The sequence below is a fragment of the Petromyzon marinus genome, chromosome 25 (assembly GCF_048934315.1).
Source record: "Petromyzon marinus isolate PM22_M1 ecotype Great Lakes invasive population chromosome 25, UKy_Petmar_22M1.pri1.0, whole genome shotgun sequence".
Taxonomy (NCBI): Eukaryota; Metazoa; Chordata; class Hyperoartia; order Petromyzontiformes; family Petromyzontidae; genus Petromyzon; species Petromyzon marinus.
Window position 1 is genome coordinate 878,014 of NC_133691.1, and position 23,616 is coordinate 901,629.

Genomic DNA, 23,616 nt, shown 5'->3' on the forward strand with positions numbered 1-23,616 from the left:
ACTTCCTGTATACCAGGCGAGGTAGTTAACATCTTGCCTATGCGGCGCCCTAATCGAATGAAGGTTGCCAAGTTCATGGCGCGGTGAGAGAATTTGCTGTGCCACCTATCCACACCAAATGTAATCTCAGAATGACGCAATCGCAGTATGGCTATACAATTGTGGTATTGCAAGTACTCTAACAGCAGCAACACAGATGTTAAATTACATGACCTAATTATGCCATTATTTAAGCTATGTGGATGAATATTTTCTTCCATTATTTTAAGATGCCACTTTTGTGGATTACATGTCTTGTAGATTGCATCTCATACCATATCTCCATATATCTCATCTGCGAGGATAGGGACCCTGTTCTTTTCAGCAACTGAAACAAAAACCAAATGACAAAACATTGCATTATTATGCTGAATAATTAACCGTGAAAATTCAGCAACGATGATCATCACTATGTAACACGATTTTTGTTTCTGGGTAGTAGGTGTTATTTTCTAATTGCTTATGCCTCAAAAGTATAGAAAATGTCTATTATTCCCCACATACTTTGCTTTTGTGACCAGGACTTTATGTGAACGAAAGACTCAAATGCACACCACGTTTTCTCATTGAAAATAGGTAAATTTCAAAATATCACTGTCTTGGTCACAAAAGCAAAGTTTGTGGGGAATAATAGCCATTTTCTGTACTTTTGAGGCATAAGCAAGTGGAAAATAACACGTACTACCCAGGAACAAAAAAGTATATATATTTGTTACACAGTGAATTCTTTAATCGGAAGCTTATGACATGGGAATAGAGACGTGTGCATGCCAAGCATGCTAGGAATTTAATCAAAGGAAATGGTAAACAACTTGAAAGTTCAGAATATATCATGGCCAGAAAGTGCTCTCTTTACATAACATAATTTATAAAATAAGCAATGTTATGAAAATCCAGGCTCTCTAAGAAACCATCAACGTTGTATGGAACTCAAATACGTTTGTTATGCGGGGTTCACTGCACTATCGGCTTTGGTTGTGTGGGGTCGGGGAAGCCATGGCTCTTTATATATTTATCAATTTAATAATTCACGTGCTTTATGTAAATACTTTATTATTAACGGCCTTGCCTTGATCTACAGATTATTCTTTCCCGGAGTGCAAAATTCGTGTGCCATCGGGTAGCAATACAACAATTGGCTTTTATGTAAAATGCGCCCAAAGAGCATGTGGACACATTTTTTATACATATAATAGATGAGCTGCCACTTGCAGCTCATCTATTATATGGTGCAGCATTTCAAAAGGCACGTCTCCGCTTTGTGTGGTTTTGTGTAGAATGTAATCATGGGTGGAGATGCCGCCACGGCTATGATTGTTAGCACGTTGTAATATATCGGCAATCTGTAAGCTCATTCGAGATTCTTTTCAGGCGCTGTCAGTTGACTTGAAAGGTGGGAACAGGGATCGAGGCAGCTCAAGCTTGGCCACTAATTAATTAATTACTTTAAAAGACCCGGCAAAGCAATTTTGATCAATTGTATGCAGCTGCCATCGCTCGGCATGTGCCACCTCCTCACCGACGAGGTTCCTCGCCAGGGAGGCGCGGTGCGGTTGGTGAATGTCGATGACGAGGAGCCGCGCTCGCGTGGACTCACCGGCCAGGATGTCGAGGATGTGCTCGCGGTTGAACACGGAGCCGCACGGGTTGGAGGGGTTGTTCACCACCACACAGGCCGTGCGCGCGTCCACCAGCGACTCCATGTGCTCCAGGTCGATCTCCCAACACTGGTCTGGCTGCAGACAAATTGGTGGGGGGAGGAGGGAGCGGTGGGCCAGGGTAGAGTGGTGGCGCAGCGGTTAGCACACTGAATCACAAACCAGGTGACCTGAGTTTGATTCCTGGCCACGGCTAACGTCAGTGATGAGTTAAATCTGAACTGCTTCTGCCTCCCCCGCCCCTCACCCACTGGTTGCTATGAAGACTATGTAAGGTTGCTTACGTGATATTACGAGCTGAGTTCAATTCGCAGCCAAAATTTACACCATCCTCGAGTGAAATCTGAACTGACCCGAGGCTAATCTATCTTCACTAACTCGCACTGACCAGCGTGGGGCGGTATGGTGAAACAACCCCCATGATTGATACAGCTTGATACGTCCTTCATCCAGCAGTGGATTGACAATGGGCTGCGATGTTTTTATTACTACTATTTTATTATTCAGGAATAAAACCACGTCTGAAGGTGGAGGAATAATAGACTGCACTTCATGGAACAGTTATTTGTACAATATTTTTACTGTCAGTCATTGCTGAAATTGTGTGGAGTGGTTGGGGTAACATCTGGCAATCCCTGTGTGAAGTGATGTTACAGCTGTCCAAAGCATTCTGGGTATTTCCAAGATGGAAGCAAATATGAACTATTGGACGGAATGACACAATTAATTTTCTATTGCAGGAAATACAGCATTAGATGTATGGATTCAGTGTAAAGACAAGATTAGGTTATTTGTTTAGGATAAATACAGATTCTGATTGTGAGGTAAAAAAGTGATGACCGTGTGAAATGACGCCCCTTAGTCCTTCATTATGAGTATCTGTAAACATGTACACAACAGCCAGATGTTTGGCGCCTGTACGCTGATAATTACACGCGCTGGGTGAAATATCGTATATTCTTGTCGTATAAAATTCGGACGCGATTACGAATCAAGTGGCATCGAAATTAAACACGATGTTTGACAACAGGGGGAAGAGTGTGTTTAAAAATATTTACTGAAAAATCTGTGCCTGAAAAAAACCATGGTTGATACACACAACATTTCACTGTTCGTGTTAAACGTTTTTTTGTTTCCACGCTGCCTCTTTTAAGCAAGAACATTTGATCTGTTAGCTTTTTCAGCAGCCATCTTCAGAAGCAACGTCCAGAGTTTATACTCCGGATTCGTTGTGTCGGGTGGTTTAGAGTTCATTCCGAGAGTTGATGTCCATCGTGAGTGGTCAGTACATTACGGTGTAATAATCCTGCCAAGTTACCTCGTTAATTTTTACTCGGACAAACTTGTGTCAGTTTTAGGTCTCGTGCAGGGGCTGATATATAGCAGGAAAAACACGACAGAGAAAACAAATAACGCTGACGCGTGTTATGTCTGCGTTAAATCAAATGTTTGGAATGGAAATCTTTAGCCGTAAAGCGAAGTTTTCCTGGTTTTATCGTAAATTTAAAATGCAGTAAAGCTGTAAAAATGCACTCGGCTGCGCCAATGATTGCTTTATGCGCTGTCCTAGGACCATCATTCAAATTGGGGAATAATACATGTTAAAAATAAACATTGTGTATTTTTAAATAATATTGTGGTCCTGTAAAATTACGGTAGCTTCGTTAAATATCACGGTTTACACATTATTTATTGTTTTATTTTAACCTGCTTTGGAAAAATGTTCACCGTCCATTGCCTGAGAACACTGAACATAACAGATCAGTGATTTTTTTTTCAAGTACAAGTCACGTTAGTTGTTTCCACGCATGTGTGTGCAAAATAATTAAGTAAAGAAGAGTCGATCACTTTTGACCTCGCAAATATTTTACAATATGATTTAAAACAATATGCGGTGCACATACGTAAGCCACTCGTGAGTGGATTTGCAGGTTGCGTGTGGCAGGATCAAGTGGGGGTATTTACATCTCTTTTACACAATGCCAGGTGAACGTGGAAGAGTCGAACAAATGCCCTCGATAGGGAGGGGCTCTCTAGAGCTCCGTCTACTGGAGGCCCTGCCGCCAACAGGAGCGTGGAAAGGAAGTTGCAGGGCTGCACCCTTATCTTTATTGATAACAGCATGGGGACATTTGGGTACAATTGTTTTTTTTTATAATATTTGGGCAAGAGGCGCCAGTTGTACTAGGACATTACTCAAAACATTTTCAGAAACGCGATATGGCATGAGCCAACATGCCATCTGTAACGTTGACACTGTGGCTGTCTCCATTGGCTCTCAGCGACACACCCACCCTCGCGAGCCAATGGCTAGTGCCCACTCGCCCATGCCAGGACCTGGAAAACTGGAAAGTGGGAATGATCACCGACTCTCAAACGTGCAATGTATCGCGTTTAGTTATATAATGAAGGGAGTGTGGGAGAGGCCCTTTCAACTCCCACTATGCGGTTGTGTAATTTTCCCAAACATTATCCATAGGATTCGTGTGCAATAAGATCGTGTGCAATAAGAACATATAAGGGTGTGTACGTGTGTGCTTAATTGCTACTAATAATTTACAGCCCTTGTCAATAGGCTATTGGATAAAGGCCTTCCCATGTCATGTTGCCCATCCAGGTTGTTTGGCCATACTTCGCCACGCTGGTCAGTGTGGTTTGGTCAATGCGGGGAGGCAAGACCCGTTCAGATATCACTCACTACTACGTTTGACCTGGCTGGGAATCGAACTTTTGTCACCACCCAATCAACGTGGAATGTTGGGCCAACGTTTTTGTAACGGTTCCAACGTTGGCATGCTGACTGGGCAGGTTTAGAGTGCAGTGCACTAACAAGTCGCTCCAAAATATGTCATATTTTTAAAAAATCTTAATTATTGATTCTGTCCAAATAAACTTGTGCGTTTTCAACATTTTCACCAGCTGCAGTTAACATTCACAACTCTAGAACAGCGAACTCTTTCAGTGGTGTTCGATGCTGTTTTTAAAACAAGAAAAGAACACCCTAACTAAATTATTCCAGCAGTGCGGTGTAGCTGTGAATTGTGCAACTGCCCCAGGGCACTGAAGAAAAAGGGGCAGATCGGACAGGGAGTGGCCCTTTCCATTGCTTGCCTGGCGCTTGTTACTATAGGCGGCAGGTTTACATTCATGGGGGTCACGCGGTAAATGATTAACGCCCACGCACGGGGTGCCGAGTGAACCCAGAGCCACTGAGTGGTCAACGCGGGGAATATTGACCCACGGTGTCATCGCGTTGGGGCTCAGCGTCCCATCTAAAGTAATTGTCACGAACTCTCTCCTGAAGCCCTCTCGTTGTGGCGAGCAGAGCTCCTCGACGTTGGCATTTGGTTCCCAAACGCATTGCCGTCAAATGCAAGAAGGGCATTTTTACAATTCTATTTGTCAATACTTAATACGTGAGAAACGGAGTAAACGTGTATATCTCATACATTGTGTTTCCATGGTGTTTGCCTGTCATCTATGGCCATCGAGTAAAGTTATTTCCTATATTTTCCTTATGATACAAAAGAACCGGAGTCGTGGTAGCAAGTGGAAGCAGGTGCGTCTGTGTGTGTGAGAGGGTGGAGGGAGGGGATCTAAATCCCTGGGTTGAAACACGAGGTGAAGAGAGAGACTATACCTGCTGCTGTTTTCCTCGACGTTATTTTGTGTTTCCCGTCGGGTTAGCGGTATGTGGGACGTGTGTGACGAACGGCCCACCCATTCTAAAATCTCACAGGTCAAAAGTTTGCTTGACATTGACTGTGTCATGCCCCCCCCCCACCACCCCTTAATCCTGAGTATGTGTTACGCCTCCCCCCTCCCACGCCCTCCAAGGTCATGCTGCAGGGTTGTTGACGCACACTGACCAGCAGGTCGTAGTGCTTGACGTGAACTCCGTGCGAGGTGGCCAGCGTCTGGTAGAGCGAGAAGCCGGGTCGGGGAACCAGGATGTTGTCTCCGGGGTTCGCCAGCACGGTGATCGCCATCTCGATGGCCTGGCTGCAGCCACTGCTGAGGACGATGTCCTGCGGGAGACCGAAGAGACCTTCATTCGTTGTGTAGGGCGCCTCGCTGGCGAAATGTCGACTCCCTCGCCTGGTATGCAAGAGGTTGCGGGTTTGATCATGACCCTAACGCCTGCTGTATATGTGGAGGTTGCATGTTCTATCTCCCCGTGGCCGTGTGGATTTTTCAACAGGTCCTCTGATTTTTCCCTCCATATTTAGAATCAACATATTTGGCTGCTATACATTTTCACATGATAAGCCACTTCATTCAGCTATCATTTGTGGCCAGGTCGCTTCTGAAAAAGAGCTATATAGCTCAGTGGGCCTCATCTGGTCAAATTAAAATAGTTTAGTTTAATTTGTTAATGCTCCCTTTCGTTAAAGATAAAGAGGTAAAGTAATAAAGGCGCAGTGCTGCAATTCATTTGGCTCACGCCACTGCCGGCAGAAGGACCTCCACGGGAGGTAGCTCGAGAGAGTGCCCTCTATGCCGGTGTGTTGGCCTTCTCTTCCACATTGGCCAAATGACTTGGACGAGGTGGGAGTACCCACATTTTACACAAGCATACACGACCTACCGATCAACTAACTGTGCTGTAGGTTTCGATTTAAAGCTTTCGTGACTGCAGGGATTTATATTCTTGGTTCTTTCGGTAAAGTCACGTAGAAGGGAAACAATAAAATAATAAAAATATAAAACAATAAAATTCTCAGACCGCATCCATTATTTTAGTCTCCCCCCTCCTCTTTTCCGAACATAGATGGACTCGCCCATCTGAATGACTGCCAAATCGCTCTCCACGGTGCTAACATTAAAAAAAACCGCCACTTTTTTCAAAATTTCTTGCTGTGGTTTTCACACCTGATGATGATTGCTTGTGTTGCAGTCGAAACGTCGTGAGAATTTTATTGTTTAATGTTTTTATTATTTTATTGTTTCCCTTCTACGTGACTTTTCCGAAAGAACCAAGAATATGTGCTGTCGGTGTTTAACTTGTGGGTGGACAGAGGTCGCGGGCATTGAACCCTTTCCCATTCCAAGACATCTGCAAGTTGCAGGGTGGGTCCCGTTCACCGCTGAATCTCGGAACGGGCAAGCGGTCAGGGATAATTTTATTTAGAGAGGCATAGCGCAGTCTTTTAAAAGACATTGTGCTCACCACAGAACCGTAGCGACACGACCGCACTCTATGATAGTTGGAGCAAAACTGTGCCACGCCCTCCCGCATGGCCTTGTGGGAGTCTCGGAACCGATAAAGTTATTTTCTTCCGATTCCGGAACAGAAGGAAAACTGATGACGTACACATACGTCATCGGAATGGGAAAGGGTTAAGACATTTTCACGTTGTGCCAACTGTTGTATCGTGAAATAAAATGGAGCAGGCGACCTACAGATAGCAATTTCAATGCGCTGACCATTACACGACGAAATCATCCCTTATGATTAATAGATTAATAAAGTGACTCTATTCCATGTGGTAACCTTTTGAAGAGTTCCCCACGAGGCTGATTTATTTACTTAGGGGCAAGATGGCTCATACTTGGTTACATTGTGTAGGCGTAAATGCTAATTTGAGCTATATCCCTCCAAATGTGCCAATTGATATAATTTTTTTTCAGAAAACAGGTTTTGGTGAAAAGCAAGCAAAGTTCTTGATGCATTGTAGATTATGTTTTTCTGGACATTACACCCAGCATCATCTGGTGTTAATGGATCAGCAATCATCTCTGATAATTATCAAACCAGGTCATTTGCACGATTGTTTTCATGATACCATGACACCCACTTGAGGACTTTTAGATCAGGTATCAAATCACTCGCGGTCTGAGCTCTTGTGAACGACTGATTATGCTGGATGTAATAAACTTCAGTGAAATGTTGAATATATTTGTAACCGGTTTGCTGAAAATCAAAATCAATTGGCACATTTGCCCATGCGACCACTTGATTCGTTTGGCTCTGTCAAGCGGTGGAAGGATATATCTCAAATTGGCATTATACCTACACAATATAACCCAAAAGAAACCAATTATGAATGATAATTTTGGCCCTGAAAGCCTATTTACGAGAATAAAATGTCTCATTACGAATTTAAATTGAGTGCCAAATATTAGAAAATTTGGAATCCAATGAGCATGCTAAGTATTTTGTCGTCACCGTTTTATCCGAAATACCTTTCCATTACAACGACAAATTGGAGTGCTTTTTCCATTTGGACTAGAAATTGGAAGATATAAAAAGCTTTAAATAATATAAATACGACACTAGCTTCATTGCACTCAGATACTTTGAACGTACAAAAAGAAATGAATTCTCCACGTAGTCTTCCGTGCTCACAAAGCTATAAATCAAAAACCAGTTCTGATGGTAAGAATGCCCTTTTCTATTCGCTATCCATTATCCACATGACATCACTTTATCAAGCGCTAGCTATGAAGATAGAACATGTTTATGAAGGCAACTGAAGAATGAGGGAGGTGGACAGAGACTGGAATCATCTTTTCCCTCTTCATGATAAATTTATTTTAGCAGCGCATTAATAAATTGTGAACATATGACTCAATATTTAAATGTATTTTAAATGCTGCAAAATAACAATAATTGTAATATCTTTTTATATATATATTTCTAGATATATTGCTTTTGTAGGTTGTAATAGATTGTGCAAATTAAATACTCCATATAACCACAGTTTAAGTTTATAAGAATTCAAACTTTAAGTAACACCAATGGGATAGCGTGGGTGACATTGGTCCTGGTGCACGCTTGTATTATTATTATTATTATCCCGGTGCTTGGCACCCTCCGATCCGTGGGCCTCTGTGCTGTTGCAGTGCCTGAACACTCCATAGCTCCGCCACTGATAGAGCACACACAATCTCGCTAAGTGATGCAGTTGAGAGACCGCACATCCTGCCATGGAAATTCATCCTTCTCCTCTTAAAGCCAGGAGTCCCACCCCTGTGTGGGCTCGGCTGTTAGGATTATATTTTTCCATCAACATCTATTCTGTGTAGAGAGGTCTCATCTACTCCTTCTGCCCTGCACTGGTGGCTTCTCCATAGCCCTTACAATCAATGGGTCTCTGTTTGAGTCTATGGGTCTATGTATGAGGGTCTATGGGTCTCTAATCTCCATAGCCATTCTCATTGCATCTTCTCTGTCTCATCTCAGCACATGCCGAAAACCAGAAAAGTCTTGCCTCCCTTTCCTTCTCAAGAATATTAGCAACCTCCACTAAGGCCTAGAAAGGTAAATTAAACCAAGGTTTACTGCTACTTTATGGGGACCAAATCGTATCTTTCTCGGCTTTTGTGAAGTTAATTTGGGTGTACGGTTGGATCTGTTTTTTTCCGAGTGTATGACTTCATACTGGCTTTAGTTGTGTGCACATATGCAACTGTAAAAGAAAATGTTTAAGGTGCCACTCTAAATACTTTGGTGAAGTCTATCTTCAAGAGTAGTTGTTAAACGAAACACAAAATATTTAAAGTTCCCCTTTTTATCCATAAAACAGTCAGCGGCTTACAGCCATGAGTCAGGAGATGTCTGGCATTTGACCTTCATATTTACCAACGCTTTCACAAACAACAGAGGGCGCGTATTTACATCGACGTACGCGAATGATAAGATTGTCCACAACTGCGCTTCGCTATGGTGATGAAACAACATCACCCGCAGTGGTCAATCCACTGCTGGATGAAAGCGCCTGCCAAACCGCCGCCATCCCTCGCAATCCGTCGGTGCAACAGTCCACCGGGCGCCCGCACAGGAGCTAATTGTATTGCTGCATCTCTTCGGAGTTCGTTTTTTGTGACATTCATGTGTGTCTACGGCTGGACATGTGTTTATTTTTACGAGATCACGACATAATGCTGGCTTTTATTTTTGTACGAACACATTTAAACTGTAAAAGAGTATATATATTTATATTTCGGATTCCGCATACTTTGGCAAAGTGTATCATTATGGTTAGTCGTTAAAACGAAATGGATCGCAAAATATTTACAAGCAACGCCTCTCAATGTAACAATCGGCCACCATTGCAGCGTGGTTTCGGGTCGTGTCAGGCAAGCGATGTAGTTTGAGATTCATTCTTCACGTTTCCCAACCCTTCATTCGACAACAGAGCTAACTCAATTACAGTAGTTTTGGGGAATTTCTCAATTTTTCTCAACTCAAAATTAAGCTGCTCGTGAAGAATAACAAAGAGCCAATTCACCGCAATCCTGAACTTGTTTTATCGTAATTTAATACGAGGTTGAAAGATCACCAAACTCAAATCTTGTACAATACATAATCATTGTAAACGCAGAATGATGTCATTACACATACTATATATACGAACGTATTTCCTCGTTATTCGCGAGAAATACGTTCCAGAGATGCTCATGAATAGTAAATTTCACGGAAAATGATATTGGCCTACGGAAAGCTATATTTTGAATGAATTACCTTAAATAAATAGGTAAATAATTAAGCTAATCACTTTATCTCTTCACACATTCTCTCTCATCACTTTATCTCTCACCACTTTCTCTAATCACTTTTTCTCTCATCACTTTATCTCTAATCACTTTATCTCTCTCAACACTTTATCTTTCACCACCGTATCTCTCATAATTTTATCTCACCACTTTATATCTCACCACCGTATCTCTCGTAACTTTATCTCACCACTTTATCTCTCACCGTTATTGGTTGCCTTGGAAACTCGTGATTTTAAGTTAATGTTAACTATTGCCTGTAATGACGTGCTCTGCTCAAATGTGCTTCTTAATCCCGTTGCCAATTTGGGACTTGTTTTATACTTGATATCACGTGTGAGACATGATATCAAGTAATACATATAATACATTTACTTATTTATCTAGATGAGCCATACTCAGTCATAGCAGTTATTTTGGTTCCTGCATTGAGTTTTTATTTCATTTTTATATGTTTTCAACCATTTAATTTATTATACAAGTGGGAGGAAACTAGAGGGCTTGGACAAAAGCCCATGGATGTAAGAGGGCAACACTATGTTGCCGTACAGATGTAAACAGATGGCGATCAGCCCACTTGCTATTCTGCCTTCTTCTGGGGAGCCAGGGTATGGTAGCTCAACACCCACGGGAGGAGAGTTTCAGAACATCTGTGTGTGATCCACCAAGCCTCACAGCCTTCTCAGTGCTGGACTACAGGCCACGTGCATAGCCACCACCGCCCAGCAAAATGACAACGGTGATGTCGGGCAATGGTCAAAGTGTATTCGTCTGTGCAGGGCCAAAGAAATTCACTCCACATTTGAACACCGTTATCTGGCTCTCATGTCACCTACATGGGCCAACATCCCTGAGCGGCAGCCGAGCGAAAAATGTGGCTTAAAGCATCGGGATAAGCGCAGAGAAACGATCTGTGCTAAATATAGGTATTGCAGCTACCTTATGTTTAAAACATGGCATGATAAACGAGCTGGAATTGCAATAACTTTTAACCATGAAAGGTGATGAATGCGACTGGAGGGCAACTAACCCTGGCCTCCAAAGGGGCTTCAGCGCAGGTGTAGTAATCCGCGATCGCCTCTCTTGCTTGTTGATAACCTGTCGAATTTAACACAATTTAAATGAAACATGAGCAACAAAAAAAAAACCACTTGACAATTGTTATACCGTACTAGAATATTTATACATTCTATTTTTAATTAAAAGCAGGCGAGTGCTCTCAGTGAGGTCACAGGTGTAATTTGCAAGGGAGAGCTGGGTTACAACGCAGTCCGTGGGAATAAAGCGGGCGTCACCGGAATTGGAAGGCAAATGCAACATTTCATAGACGACAATTCTGCGATTGTAATGTGGTATTCATTTATATTTCTTTGTTATATGGTAGTAATTTTAGCGCGTTTGGAAGGTTTACATTTTTTACCACTTAAGAAAAATCAGTCCGCTAAGTGGCTCCCCAGTAAAATGGAACATTGGCCGAACGCCGGCATGCTTACTAGGTCAGCGGCAGAGCAAGTGGCTCACAGTCGGAAGGTTGCGGGTTGACATTTCTTGTTGAGGGGTTGAATCTCCCCATCATCCCACTGGGGTTGGTAAGATTAAGTACCACTTTGTGGGGAAAGGCAACAGTGGTTGTCCGATGAAGAAATGTTGCCCCTGTCATGGGGATGTGCAATTTCTACCAATGGCTCAGGGCTGTACACAGGAGATTAGCATCGCCTCAGCAGGAAACCACTGTGACTATTAGACGTGCACAATTTTACTGGATCCTATTAGGAGATAGGAAATGAAATGAACGGAGATTGCATTAATTTCATTGAATAGTAAGTCGTTATTGTAACTAGTATGCATCTATTGTATGTTATTGTGAGTGCTATGAATATTATTGTTAAGAAAATAAAGCAGTTATTTATAATTGAGCACAGACCTCATAACCATGGCTGGCAGAGCTGGCAAGGTTAGGACGAGCTGTTTTATGCGCCGTGCTAATTCGGAAAAAAACTGAGTCGGCTGAAATGCCTTTTGCCACGTAATGTGACTGGATCGAGTGCAAGGGATCACAGTGGCTTTGTAAAGACCTTGATTTGTTCGATTCGTTTTTTCTTCGTATGTAGCGAAATATTCACTCCATATTGAAATATAATGACAACAAATGTTGTCTATTGTGTCTGTAATTGAACAGTAATATTTCAACTCATAGAAGAAATAATCAAAATGCATTATCGATGTGACATTGAAGCCTACATGTCTAGCCATTTTGTTAATCCACTGTTGGATGAGGTCTTCCCCACTCCACGTGGGTCTTGGGGGGGGGGGGGGGTGTCCAAACTTCACCATGCTGGCCAGTGTGGGGTTTGTGCAGGCGGTTAGCACAGGCATGGGAAACAAATAAGCATCGGAGAGTACGACAAAGCATTGAATCAACTTATTTAATCAGTAACATGCAAGCAACGTTATAATTCCATGGGACCTCCTTTGCCACTACCAAAATATGAGAATAGGTTTTCCCCTTTTTTCTGGTAACAAAACAGCTGTGTTGAGATGTTAAAATACCAAACTGAAACCTTTTACAAGGAATCATGTTACTGCATTAACCACAATACTTGTGGTCAGAATGCAAAACAATACAAGACCAGAGGACGCCTTTTGGCACTTTGGCGTCCTCTGGTCTAACAGTTTGAGACGAGGCTCCAAAGAAAGCTGTCTCTGGTGTGGACCAATCAGTTTCAAAGACAATGCCAATATATTATCAGAGTAGGTTTTTTGTTTGCATTCTGACCACAAGTATTGTGGTTAATGCAGACATGATTCCTTGTAAAATGTTTCAATTTGGTGTTTTAACATCTTAACACCTGTATTGTTGCCAGATAAAAGGGGAAAACCTATCTCAACGTTATAATTGCCACGTAAAAAGTGTTTGTAATTTAACATGGGCTGCAGGCGTTACAACATTTCCTTCCTTGGGCACAAGCACAGCTTGCGCGCCGTGGTGGTGATTGGGGCTCACCGTGGTGGTGAGAGGGGCTCACCGTGGTGGTGAGAGGGGCTCACCGTGGTGGTGAGTGGGCTCACCGTGGTGGTGAGAGGTGCTCACCGTGGTGGTGAGAGGGGCTCACCGTGGTGGTGAGTGGGGCTCACCGTGGTGGTGAGTGGGGCTCACAGTGGTGGTGAGTGGGGCTCACCGTGGTGGTGAGTGGGGCGCACCATGGTGGTGAGTGGGCTCACCGTGGTGGTGAGTGGGGCTCACCGTGGTGGTGAGAGGGGCTCACCGTGGTGGTGAGTGGGGCTCACCGTGGTGGTGAGAGGGGCTCACCGTGGTGGTGAGTGGGGCTCACCGTGGTGGTGAGAGGGGCCCACCGTGGTGGTGAGAGGGGCTCACCGTGGTGGTGAGAGGGGCTCACCGTGGTGGTGAGTGGGGCTCACCGTGGTGGTGAGAGGGGCTCACCGTGGTGGTGAGTGGGGCTCACCGTGGTGGTGAGTGGGGCTCACCGTGGTGGTGAGAGGGGCTCACCGTGGTGGTGAGTGGGGCTCACCGTGGTGGTGAGAGGGGCTCACCGTGGTGGTGAGTGGGGCTCACCGTGGTGGTGAGAGGGGTTCACCGTGGTGGTGAGAGGGGCTCACCGTGGTGGTGAGTGGGGCGCACAGTGGGGGACAGTGGAGCTCGCCTGGTGGTGAGAGGAGCTCACCGTGGTGGTGAGAGGGGCTCACCGTGGTGGTGAGTGGGGCTCGCCTGGTGGTGAGAGGGGCTCGCCTGGTGATGAGAGGGGCTCACCGTGGTGGTGAGTGGGGCTCACCGTGGTGGTGAGTGGGGCTCGCCTGGTGGTGAGAGGGGCTCACCGTGGTGGTGAGAGGGGCTCCCTTGGTGGTGAGAGGGGCTCGCCTGGTGGTGAGAGGGGCTCACCGTGGTGGTGAGTGGGGCTCACCGTGGTGGTGAGTGGGGCTCGCCTGGTGGTGAGAGGGGCTCGCCACTCACCTATGGAGGGGGCGTAGCCATCGTAGTTGCCAGAGTCGATGGCCTCCTTGACGGCCGTGCGTACCTCGTTGTCCGTGGGCAGATTACGGAACACCGTGGGGTCGCCTGGGTCGGGGAAACCAGGCGGAGGAAGGTTTACACGAAGGGAGAGGGGAAGTCTTCAGCACGCGGGTCAGATACAGCCCACCACTTAATGTTTTGCAGCCAGCAAACTTCCGATTAGCACGGTTGGCTATGTACAGTGCGAAAGAAGTTCAACATGCATACATACAAATGATATGTATCCGTCACCAGATAAGGCCTAGTGAGCTATATAGCTCTTGTGTTAGAAGCGACTTGGTGAAAAATAGTAGCTCAATGAAGTGGCTTATCATCACGTGGATATTTATAGCAGGCAAATACTCGAAATGCACGATTATAAATGTGAAGGGAAAACCGCAAAACCTGAAGAAATATCCTCGCGACCATGGGGAGAGAGACATGCAAACTCCAAATAAACAGCAGGCGTCAGGGTTGGGATTGAACCTATGACCTCCTGTATAGCAGGTGAGGTAATTAACATCTCACTATCGAGTACTGGGACCTGACAGAAACACTGCGTTTCTGATATTAATGCACGCAGCAGTCATTTCTGGAGGCGACCCCAAATTATTGATCAAATTATTCTTGGATAACCTTCTAGTGCGGCTCTCTAGATAGCTCTCTCTCTCTCGTGATAGGCCCTCCCGCCAGCAGTGGCATGAGCAAGCAATTGCAGGGCTATACCTCTTCCATTACCAATTTGATAACGCGACGGTAGGGAAAGAGGTTCCCCTAGCTCTGCTTTACACGGTCGCCTAGAATGTACCACCACGTTATTGTCATCGTGAAATGCAGGTCCTGGCAACAGTGTTGAATTAATGTTCTGCTGCAATGCCCTATCAAGCAAGTTAGCTTAATGCCCACACACGTGCAACCACAGCACCAGCTGTCTCTCTGTTACACGTAATGGGATATTGAAGCCTTTTTTTAGTAAGAAACATAATCTAAATGGTAATGTCACCTTTATTTGCTTCTAACTCTGGTAAAATATGTCATGAATATTTTGAGACCCTCCCTAATGAATGAAAACTTAATGACGCTGCCACCACATATGTTTTTAACGAATATGAGATTTGTTTCAAATGCAGACTGCAACATAAATATAAATAAAATAAATTTGCAGACAAAATGTGTCACTCCACTACATTTTCAGTACATTTAAAAACAATTCAAATCAGTATCTGGATCCCTGGGGCTGGTTGCCCCTATTCATTGGCAACAACAAACAGCCACATTTGGGAGCCTTTTTTTGTGTGACACCTGGAGAAATTTCCCCCCTCCTCCTCCTCCTCCACCGTCTCCCCTAGGTGGAGCTATCTCCTGGTTTTGTGAAGTATTCGTCTTCCCAGAATATGCCCCCGTATTTTGTGCGTCGAAGGAAGGGGGCGACCCTGGACAGAGCTCACCGATGGAAAGAGATATCATGGCCTTGTGGGGGTTGGGCTCGATGTGCATGGAGTCCACGATGGCACGGATCGGGTTGAAGGTCCTCTTGGCCATCTCGGAGGCTTGCACGTTCCAGCGCTTGGGTCCCACCGCGCCGGCCAGAGCCCTTTCCCTGTGCCCGTTACCCGCGGTCACTCCATTCATCCCGTTAATGGTCTGGTTCGCCATCATCTGACAGACAACGCAGGGCAAAGTCGTAGTACACTTGGTATCCGTGGCCATTCTTCGAGCGCGCACGCTATGAAGTAAAGAAGGGTGCTACGTTTCACAGACGGGGTGTTGAAGTTCGGGGCGACATTGCTTTGTGTCATTGACAAATTGAGTAATTTTCCTTATCTTGAGGTCACTTCAACTGGTCAAATAAAACTTAAATGAAACTTGAAACGTGTGGCTCATTTTGCCATGACGCTGGCACATGTGGGAGCCTCTACAATTTCCGAATAACTTGACGGAATCTTTGAGGTCCACTGCGAAGCATCAACCAGGATGGCCGCAGGGTTGGAAACCACAGACCTCTGGAACAAGCTGAAAACGCACTGCCCCATTAATTTCATTTTATTGTATATACAGGGCAAATCATTTGTCTATTTCTTAAATCTAAATTGAAAAAATAATAATTTAGAACTGCTTTTTGTCTTCAGTGTGTTGCCCTTCACCGCACCTCTGATGAGCACGTTTGGCTACGTACGGTGCAACAGAAGTTCACATACATACACAGATACCCGCTCACGTATACAATGACGCTGGTCCCCATGCAGCGAGCGGGTGATTGGTTACAAGAGGCATGGAATAATTATGTGGCAATCATCTGACATAACCCCACTGGATTGCTCCTTTTGGCGTTATACCAAAGACTGTGTGTACTTGACAAAATCCGAGATATCAATTATATTTATTATGTACGCACGACAATGTGTTCAGGAACTAAATGTAAAGATCTGCTCGCTACGAGATGGCTTATACACAAAATGTATAATACTCTTTGTTTTTTTCGGTAAAGTCACGTAGGTAAAAATCAATCAAATAAAATGAATCAAAACAACTAAATTAAATCACGACGTTTCGGAGGTAACACAAGCCTCCGTCTTCAGATGGAAACCGTCACAGCAAAAATTGTTGTATCAAATGAAGAGAGCTCTAAGACCCGAGATTATATACAGGTTAAGGGGGGGGGGGAGGAGCCAGGAAGGGCCGTGGGGGGGGGGGGCTAAGTTAAGCCTTCTTTTGTTATGCTGCAGGGGGTTAGGGTGACGGAGAGAACGCCGAGAGCAGGCGGTGGCAAGTGTTTGAAGAAAATTACACACATGAACAAGACTCAGGAGGCAGTATTTAAGCTGACAAACTGGTTGCCTTGCAGTATACTGCAGTAAACTGTAAGACTGCTAAAGTTTAACTTAGGTTTAACTTGGTTAAAAAAGGGGCGAATCAATCTGGGAATAGAAACCAACTGGAAGAAATGAAAAAGGCTGTGCTCTTATAAGGCAGCTAAAGTTTGACTTGGTTGATGACATCTTTCCAATGATTGCTTAATTTAAAAGCATCATCTCAGTTGAAGTTGTGTCTATGTTTGTATATCTGCATGACTTCATGGACAAATCGTTGGTAGTATCCGGGAGATTTGCAGAGTACTTTGGTATCGGAGAAAACAATATCATGAGAACCCGCTGTGTTGAAACAATCATCGGCTACGGCCGAAGAATTCGTTCTGCCGTGTTTCAAATCTGATTTGTGCTCGCGAATTCGGTCAGAAATGTCGTATGAATCCTTGCAGTCATGAAAGCTTCAAATCTAAAATGTATAATGTTCATTCAAATTAAGCTTTGATCGGTAAATATATCGATGACCGAGGCTTATGCCTCACCATAGAATGTTGGAGGAGGAGAGTGTCTAATAAGAGTGAATAAGTGCACTGAAACCGGTGGAAATACATGTAGCGGCTTTGCAATAAGATGTTTTCGACAGAATCTCTCCCCATTACTTTAGTGGCGGTATCTATAGCCGGCCACGATCGTATGAACGTGGAATTTGCACCACTGGCTCTAGGTCATAAATGGAGATGATCGCACCACTTTGAATGTTATGATAGAATAATCTATCCCTTTCAATTCCTCGGAGCGGAATTTGTTTTTATCTTGCAATATTTCTTGACTTGTTGGACCTTTAATAGGCTGCACATACACCTCTAGGTTATGGACTTGCCCCTTTGTTATACTGATGAGACAATGCTGCTGCTTCTGATTACCGAAACTAGTGGCTGCATTAATGTGCGTGGGGCGTAGTACCAATAAATCGTTATCCCATTTTGGAGATGACTTTCGAAATCATTTTTAAAACGAGCCTCCGCTTGCTTTTATTTTATTGCATTCTCGGTGTGTTCCTCTCAATGCAGCATGCATAATTAATTAATAACGCACTCCAGTTGATATTTACGTTGAGTAATCGAAACAACACTCCCATTGTTGCTGAGTCAACATTCTGGCAAATCGCATGGTACATTTGCCAAACAAACGGCGGACGAATCCACGTAAAAAAACCAGTGTGGAAGCTGCACCACGCACTCACCGTATCGAATGATCAACGATGACAAGAGAGGAAAAAAACCGTTGCCATAGACAGTGGCTCCCCGTTAACAATTCCAATATGTGATTTGGCACGGGCAACATGAGATTTGCAAAATCTGTACTCACAGTGGGAGGGAGAGCGACTGTGCAAAGGCTGCAGATTTGTCGAGGAGTTCAGGGGCTGGTTATGGACTTTTTTTTTGGGTTCAACCTGTTTCGCTACTTTATCCCGAGGAATTAATAAATAATGGCCAGGCTCCATTTGCTACGCGACATTGAGATGCAGCGGGCCTGTGCACAGATTTCAATCTTAGATCAAGCTTGGACATAAGTGCAAGGGCCCTCTCTCTCTCAGTCAGGCTTGGGATAATTTAATTATTCATATGCACAACAGAAAATTATGGGTGTAATTTAACCAACATGAAGTAAAACTTTAAAGCGAAACTTCATTTTCGTGCAAATTATCCCAAAGGTAAAATTTTCATTCGACAATATAAGGTAATATTTAATAATTAGTACCAAATATATATATATATTTTTCCATTTAATTTCAACTAAAGCACAATACTCGTGTCGTTCTTTATGTATGTGCTATGAAAAGGGTCGTTACCCAAAACGTCAGCTAATTATATATATTCCCTTTTATTGCCAGTGTTATTGAAGCAAGTGTTGCGTATATGTAATGATTGTAGATTGTCGTGCCAAACCCCTCTGATTACAACAATGTCAGGGTCAGCCTGAAGGCACTGGGGGGTTGGAGGCTTGCACGGAATGCAGCAATGATTGCATCATGCGTCTCAAATTTTCATTCTGAGTTTGTTGGGGACATGTCCCCATCATGTATATACTGGCCGTAGGTTCAAACAATATAGGCGCAGCCCTGAAATTATTTGCTCACGGACACTGCTCGCGAGAGTTGCCTCCAGTCGTCTTTGAAGAGGTGGGAGTCTCCACACTTCACTCCACCACACGCGACCTTTCCGAACGATGGTGGAAAATCTTCTCTCGTCAATCCAGCAACTTTGTAGGAGGTAAAGATGCAGGCCTGCTATTTGTCCTAGCTCACGCCACCGCTGGCACAAAGGGAATCCTCGATCTCACTGTTTCTCAAACTTTCTAGGTCTGCACAGACCACTCAACCGATGCCAACATTTCCTTTTGACAAAACGCATTCACGTCTCTCTAAATGCCACGACTACTAAATTATGAATATTGACGGAACATAATAAAAAATATGTAAGGGGGGGGGGAGCATTTACATTTTAGAGTTGGGTACTTCGATCAGGGTAGTTTACCAAACTTATATTTCAATATAATAGGTAAAATATTAGTGTCCGAAACAAAAAAGGATAAAAGTCGTCATTATTTCCGGATCAACCTGCGATTGTGTCACAGCCACCGTGGCCCACGTGGAGGATCGCCGTTGGACTGCCACTCTGAGAACCGCTGGGCTGGAGAGGGCTTGAGAGAACGTTACGAGTTGCTGTGTTTGTCAACTCATCCACCAACGCATTGGGGCATGTAATTAATAATAATACACATAAATGTAATATTATTTTACATTTACTGTAATTATAGTAATTAATATATAGAGTAAAGTCCGAATGAAATCTGTTATAGTTCATTAATAGTGGTTAAACAATTATGCAAATGTACGCATTCTTAGAGAGGTTTAGTTTCTGCGTGTAGATCCCTCATTAATAATATCAGGTATTTACATAATCTATTTAAATCAATGCATTCCGATTTAAAATGCGGGTACCAACTGATTGATATGACTAACGCACACGTGCAAATTGCCAAATTACCGCACTGCTAATTCTCTACGGAGGAGCATTGAATGCGTTGCTAATTTGGGCTCAGCACGCAAACAAAGCAGCTGCGGTGGCAGTTGGTCCCGGACTAATGATAATGAATCACTAACTCCAGTCAAAGAACTGTTTGGGAATTGTTATCTTTGGTCATCGACCATATACGTAACTCAAAGATAATTAGGATTGGGTCCTTGGAAAGAATATAGAGAACAAAATAGATCAGCAGATAAATAGGTCTCCATATATCTGTTTCTCAGCAAAAAAAAACCATTAAAACAATGTTAGAGTTTTTCAAACGCTACATGAAAATAGTGTGTCTTTAATATAGTATATCATTCATAGTTGCCCGACGAAAACATATCTAAAGGATCTTCTTTATACCTGGGCAATCGTAGGGTCGATATACATTTGTATGGTGCTGGGCTATCGGCTATACACCCTACAGTAGACCATACATTACACCTACATTACACCCTAAATTACACCCTACATTACAACCGACAATACACCTACATTACACCCTACATTACACCCACATTACACCCTACATTACACCCTACATTACACCCTACATTACACCCACATTACACCCTACATTACACCCTACATTACACCCTACATTACACCTACATTATACCTACATTACACCCTACATTGCACCTACATTACACCCTACATTACACCCTACATTACACCCACATTACACCTACATTACACCTACATTACACCCTACATTACACCTACATTACACCCTACATAACACCCTATATTACACGTACATTACACCCTACATTACACCTACATTACACCCTACGTTACACCTACATTACACCCTACATTACACCCACATTACACCTTACATTACACCCTACATTACACTTACATTACACCCTAAATTACACCTACATTACACATTCTATTACACCCTATATTACACCTACATTACACCCTACATTACACGCTACATTACACCTACATTACACCCATATTACACCCACATTACACCCTACATTACACCCTACTTTACACCTACATAACACCCTACATTGCACTTACATTACATCCTACATTACACCATAGATTACACCCTACATTGCACCTACATTACACTTACATTACACCCTACATTACACCTATATTACACCCTACATTACACCCTACATTGCACCTATATTACACCTACATTACACCCTACATTACACCCTGCATTACACCTATATTACACCATACTTTACAACTACAGTACACCATACATTACACCCTACATTACACCATACATTACACCTACATTACACCCTACATTACACCTACATTACACCTACATTACACCTACATTACAACCACATTACACCCTACATTACACCCTATATTACACCAACATTACACCCTACATTACACCCACATTACACCCTACATAACACCCTACATTACACCTACATTACACATTACATTGCACCTACATTACACCCTACATTACACCCTACATTACACCTATATTATAACCTACATTACACCCACATTACACCTTACATTACACCCTACATTACACCTACATTACACCCTACATAACACCATACATTACACCCTACATTACACCGTACAATACACCTACATTACACCCTACATTACACCTACATTACACCCTACATTACACCCAACATTACACCCACATTAACCCTTACATTACACCCTACATTACGCTTACATTACACCCTACATTACACCCTACATTGCACATACATTACACTCTACATTACACCCTACATTACACCTACATTACACCCTACGTTACACCTACATTACACCCTACATTACACCCACATTACACCTTACATTACACCCTACATTACACTTACATTACACCCTAAATTACACCCACATTACACATTCTATTACACCCTACATTGCACCCTACGTTACACCCTACATTACACGCTACATTACACCTACATTACACCCACATTACACCCACATTACACCCTACATTACACCCTATATTACACCCTACATTACACCCTACATTGCACCTACATTACACCCTACATTACACCCTACATTGCACCTACATTATACCATACATTACACCCTACATTGCACCTACATTACACCCTACATTACACCCTACATTGCACCTACATTATACCATACATTACATCCTACATTACACCTTACATTACACCGTACATTACACCCACATTACACCCTACATTACACCCTACATTGCACCTACATTACACCTTACATTACACGCTTTATTACACCCTACATTCCACCTACATTAAACCTACATTACACCCACATTACACCCACATTACACCCTACATTACACCCTACATTACACCCTACATTACACCTACATTACACCTACATTACACCCTACATAACACCCTATATTACACGTAGATTACACCCTACATTACAGCCTACGTTACACCTACATTACACCCTACATTACACCCACATTACACCTTACATTACACCTACATTACACCTACCTTACACCCTACATTACACCTACATTACACCAACATTACACCCTACATTACACCCACATTACACCCTACATAACAACCTACATTACACCTACATTACACCCTACATTGCACCTACATTACACCCTACATTACACCCTACATTACACCTATATTATACCCTACATTACACCCACATTACACCTTACATTACACCCTACATTACACCTACATTACACCCTACATTACACCATACATTACACCTTACATTACACCGTACAATACACCTACATTACACCCTACATTACACCTACATTACACCCTACATTACACCCAACATTACACCCACATTAACCCTTACATTACACCCTACATTACGCTTACATTACACCCTACATTACACCCACATTACACCCACATTACACCCTACATTACACCCTACATTACACCTATATTATACCCTACATTACACCCACATTACACCTTACATTACACCCTACATTACACCTACATTACACCCACATTACACCTACATTACACCCTACATTACACCCTACATTACACCCTACATTACACCATACATTACACCTTACATTACACCGTACAATACACCTACATTACACCCTACATTACACCTACATTACACCCTACATTACACCCAACATTACACCCACATTAACCCTTACATTACACCCTACATTACGCTTACATTACACCCTACATTACACCTTACATTACACCTACATTACACCCTACATTACACCCTACATTACACCTACATTACACCCTACATTACACCTACATTACATCCTACATTGCACCTGCATTACACCCTACATTACACCCTACATTGAACTTACATTACACCTTACATTACACCTACATTACACCGTACATTACACCCACATTACACCTTACATTACACCTACATTACACCTACATTACATCCTACATTACACCCTACATTACACCCATATTACACCCACATTACACCCTACATTACACCCTACATTACACCCAACATTACACCCACATTAACCCTTACATTACACCCTACATTACGCTTACATTACACCT

General features: G+C 43.2%; 1 protein-coding gene across 2 annotated transcripts in view; it reads right to left on the reverse strand.

Moving 5' to 3' along the window:
• The window catches only part of TAT (tyrosine aminotransferase), a 44,480-nt gene that overhangs the window by 12,144 nt on the left and 8,720 nt on the right, over positions 1–23,616 (reverse strand). For both annotated transcript variants that reach the window (XM_076069603.1, XM_032960789.2), the window contains exons 2-7: positions 15,654–15,864; positions 14,167–14,271; positions 11,227–11,294; positions 5,567–5,725; positions 1,637–1,775; positions 315–367 (exon numbers count right to left, since the gene is read on the reverse strand). In XM_076069603.1, coding sequence (XP_075925718.1) covers positions 315–367; positions 1,637–1,775; positions 5,567–5,725; positions 11,227–11,294; positions 14,167–14,271; positions 15,654–15,864 — 735 coding nt within the window. The remainder of the gene's footprint in view (positions 1–314; positions 368–1,636; positions 1,776–5,566; positions 5,726–11,226; positions 11,295–14,166; positions 14,272–15,653; positions 15,865–23,616) is intronic.